Below are 4,313 nucleotides of genomic sequence, written 5' to 3'. Positions count from 1 at the left end.
TTGACCTGTGGTGTGCCCCAGGGCTCAATCCTAGGTCCTTTAAAATCAAATCAAATCAAATTTATTTGTACAGCCCAATATCACAAATTATACATTTGTCTCAGTGTTTACAGACTGTACAGGATACGAAACCCTCTGTCTTTAGACCCTCTGTCCTTAGACCCTCTGTCCTTACACCCTCTGTCCTTAGACCCTCTGTCCTTACACCCTCTGTCCTTATACCCTCTGTCCTCAGACCCTCTGTCCTCAGACCCTCTGTCCTTACACCCTCTGTCCTTAGACCCTCTGTCCTTAGACCCTCGCATCGCACAAGGAAAAACTTCCTAAAAGAAACCCCATAATTAAAGGGGGAAACATGTTAGAAACCTCAGGGAGAGACTGAGGAGGGATCCCTCTCCCAGGACGGACAGACGTGCAATAGATGTCGTGTGTACAGGATAAACAACATAGTACAAATACAACATTTGACAGAAAATGATGTGTGTTGAAAAAGAGAAAGTTTGGATGAATCCAGGAAAATGTCAAAAAGGCTTCCCGGTGTCCAGCAGGACCAGGGCAGCAGGCGCAGCCACGATTCATGATCCTGAACTTTATCAGTGGCAACCTGCCACATGAGAGACAGACACTCCGGGGATGATGCCCCGGATGATGAGTTAGAAACATACATTTACATAAATGCATACAGATAGAGAGGGAGAAGAAGAGAGGGAGGGGAGGAGAGAGGAAGAGAAGGAGAGCAGGGAGGTGTCCCCCGGCAGTCTAAGCCTATAGCAGCATAACTAGGGCCTGATCCAGGGCAAACCTGAGCCAGCCCTAACTATAAGCTTTATCAAAAAGGAAAGTCTTTAGCTTACTCTTAAATGTGGAGAGTGTGTCTGCCTCCCGAACACAAACTGGAAGCTGGTTCCACTGGAGAGGAGCTTGATGGCTGAAGGCTCTGGCTCCCATTGTACTCTTAGAGACTCTAGGAACCACAAGTAACCCTGCAGTCTGGGAGCGTAATGCTCTAGTTGGTTTATAAGGTACTATGAGATCTTTAAGATATGCTGGAGCCTAACCATTAATTGATTTGTAAGTCAGGAGAAGGATTTTGAATTCTATTCTGTATTTTACCGGGAGCCAGTGCAGAGCAGCTAATACAGGAGTAATATGATCCCGTTTCCTTGTTCTTGTCAATACACGTGCCGCTGCATTTTGGATCAACTGAAGAGTCTTAAGCAGACTTTTTGGGACAACCTGATAACAATGAGTTGCAGTAATCCAGCCTTGAAGTAACAAATGCATGGACTAGTTTTTCTGCATCATTTTGAGACAGGATGTTATGTTTGCAATGTTACGTAGATGAAAGAAGGCAGTCCTTGAGATTTGTTTTATGTGGGAGTTAAACGACAGATCTTGATCAAAAATGACGCCAAGATTCCTTACAGTGGTGCTGGAGGCCAAGTTAATGCCATCCAGAGCTTCTATGTCATTAGAAAATGCGTTTCGGAGGCGTTTAGGGCCAAGTATAATAACTTCAGTTTTGTCTGTTTAACATCAGAAGTTGCTAGACATCCAAGTTTTTATGTCCTTAAGGCTTGAAGTTTAGCCAATTGATTGGTTTCAGTGACGCTGGTTCCCCATCTCTCCTCATCCTCCTGGATCTGACTGCAGCGTTCAACACGGTCGACCATCAGATCCTCCTTCAGCGCCTCCACTACACCATCGGACTCTCCGACTCCGCCCTGAGCTGGTTCCGATCCTACCTCTCTGGAAGAACAGAGTATGTATCCTTGGGAGTTGCAAGTTCGCAGATACACCCAGTAACCTATGGTGTCCCTCAAGGGTCGGTTCTTGGCCCCACACTGTTCACCCTCTACACTCTGCCCCTTGGCCGTGTCATCAGCCAGCATGGAATACCATGTTGATGCTCCATCAGTCCAGTTATGACAGTGAAACGTCTAAATGTGTAGTTAAAGATTCACTTTGATATCATTCAGAAAGCAGCAGATCTTCATGTCTGAGGCTGAAACGGCATTAAAGACGTTTCTGCAGACGCACGTGAGCAGGAAGTGGAAACACTGATCCAGGATCTGTTCATCACATGTTTGAACTCCAGCTTCATCTCATGATTCTAGTTTCTGAGATTTAACATTCACTATATTTATATATTTATATATTTGAGTTTTTCTCCAAACTAAAATAGAAACCTGGAGCTCGTATCAGCGAGACTCCAGACGGCTGCAGTCTGAGAGAGTTCCACTCTAAAGTTCAGAGCACGTCTATGATTGTGTGTCTGGTGTTGCATCTGTGCTCTGTGGTGATGAGAGGCGCAGGGGTACGGACCTCAGCCAATGATGGGGGCTGAGTGCTGCTGCAGACGTTCTGATTGGAGGACGAGTGGTTCACCGACAGAGCGGCAGCAGCACGAAACAGACGCCCGTCTGAACAGACGTCTGCCGAAACAGAGTTCCTCCGGGACGAACGGACCCGCACCACTCTGACCCGCTTCTGTATCGTGTCTCTGCAGATCTACCGGGTGGAGAACCCCTTCGACTTCATGGAGAACATCTCTCTGGAGGGGAAGACCAACTTCTTCGAGAAGCGAGTGGGCGAGTACCAGAGGATGGGCGTGATGTCCGGCGCCACAGACAACACCTTCAGGCTGGACGCAGACTTCTGAGGTGTTCACCCCTCCCCCAGTGCATGCTGGGATTGTACATGTATACAAATAGTTTTATGATGCAGCTTCTTCGTGATGAAATCAGAAGTTGTTTTTGTAAATAACTTTTAATCTGCATTTTGTAACAACATGTAAATATACGAGCTCTTGTGTATGAAGTGGTGCGTTCAGGGACTGTTGAATATGTACAGATTTATATTTTAGGGACTTGGTTTTGTAATAAAACGTATTTAAAGTGAAACCTGGTTGTCGCCTCTTAACTTCATAAAAGAATCTGAATATTAATTATGATGAAGGATTTAATTCTCAGTGACTTCTTTGTTTTCCACGTTTTAATGTTAAAGTCACAACAAGTTCAACATCTGTTAATGTTCCAACATCACGTTCCCCTCAGCGTCACGATGAGCGTTAACTTCTAATAGTTCATCTTTACTGCCCAATAAAATGTCTTTTAGAGACAACATGATGTGAAAGAGTGTTATATAATACTACATTACTGTTTAAGAGACAAAGTTGCATCTCAGTCTAAATAATCAAATGTTTTCTAACTAATCGAGTGTCGTCCCAAAAAGGTTCAAAACATCGCCGGACTCCAAACGGCCTGAAACGCTCAGAACCAAAGTCAACAGTTTGTACACAACAAGTTCAGCCCTGAGGAAATCATCTCAACATCTCTTATACAACAACATCTGACAGTAAAGACACAATCAGTGAAGCAAAGTGAAGCCTCGTCCACCACCAACATCTAAACCACAGGACTGGAAGTTGTCTTCTCCTGCAGACGACACAGAGACACTGAGGAGGCAGGTAACCAGAACATAAACCCAGGATGAAGAGGTTCAGTGAAGGTGGTGCTGAAGGTATGGAGGTGGATCAGTGTGTCAGAGGAGACTCTGAAGAAGGACAGAGAGCCAGCAGGACAATCCACATACACTGCTACTCTACCAGAGGGGGAGGGGGAGGAGAAGGGGAGGCGTGTTAGTTTGTTATTGTGCCAGATAGAGTAACCACCATCAAAGCAGAGAAGACTCCAGGACTGATCATTCCTTCCAAACATACAGTCAACACTGTCTCCTCTCCTTCTGATTCCTCTGTAAGTCACTGCTACATGAACTAATCCTCTCCACTCGACCTCCCAGTAACAGCGACCAGTCAGAACGTTTCCACACAGCAGCTGAGGCCAGATGTTAAATCTCTGTGGATGATCAGGATATGGCTACTTCTCTCTCACACGTGTCACCTTCCTGTTGTTGTCGGACACTTTGAGCTCTCTGTTCAATGTGTTTGTGTCCAGTGTGAGTTCACAGGAGTCTGATGGGAGAAGAAGACACAACACAGCAGCAGTTTATCATCAGACACATGTGAAGGCTTTATTCTTTGTTTGTGTACTCATGTTGTTCTTGTCTATAAAGTTTAAAGATGACACATGTTGTCATGTTTGAATGAATAAATACCACAACCATCATCTTTGTATTTACAGAGAAACTGAGTGATCCACACTTACACTTCTTCAGTCCAGGTGTTAACCTCTGCTCTCCACCATGGTCCACCCTGGAGGAAGAAACACAGTCAGAATGGTTTTCTATCCAACATGAGTCCTAACTGCTGTTCAACATGAAGCAGTGATCCTCAGTTTGTCAGAGGGACAGAG

The 4,313-nt window shown here is 45.1% G+C and overlaps 2 protein-coding genes and 1 non-coding gene across 3 annotated transcripts in view; 1 reads left to right on the top strand and 2 right to left on the bottom strand.

Annotated features, from left to right (window-relative positions):
* Positions 1-2,293: 2,293 nt before the first annotated feature.
* On the top strand, positions 2,294-2,432 carry LOC115004242 (small nucleolar RNA SNORD94). The gene has a single exon (XR_003831804.1). It is a non-coding gene; the product is annotated as a small nucleolar RNA SNORD94 (small nucleolar RNA).
* Positions 2,433-2,947: 515 nt separating this feature from the next.
* On the bottom strand, positions 2,948-4,055 carry LOC115003866 (stonustoxin subunit beta-like). Its single transcript, XM_029425812.1, is given in 2 exon segments — positions 2,948-3,973; positions 4,052-4,055. Coding segments are annotated over 2 exon segments (570 nt in total). The 3' UTR covers positions 2,948-3,407.
* Positions 3,736-4,313, bottom strand: part of LOC115003517 (receptor-interacting serine/threonine-protein kinase 3-like) — a 21,786-nt gene continuing 21,208 nt past the window's right edge. Inside the window, 2 exon segments of the mRNA XM_029425337.1 lie at positions 3,736-3,973; positions 4,167-4,213. Coding sequence (XP_029281197.1) covers positions 4,185-4,213 — 29 coding nt within the window. The 3' untranslated portion in view covers positions 3,736-3,973; positions 4,167-4,184.

Source organism: Cottoperca gobio, chromosome 24 (assembly GCF_900634415.1).
Source record: "Cottoperca gobio chromosome 24, fCotGob3.1, whole genome shotgun sequence".
Taxonomy (NCBI): domain Eukaryota; kingdom Metazoa; phylum Chordata; class Actinopteri; order Perciformes; family Bovichtidae; genus Cottoperca; species Cottoperca gobio.
Note: the sequence above shows the minus strand (reverse complement) of the source record. Positions and strands in the feature narration are given on the sequence as shown.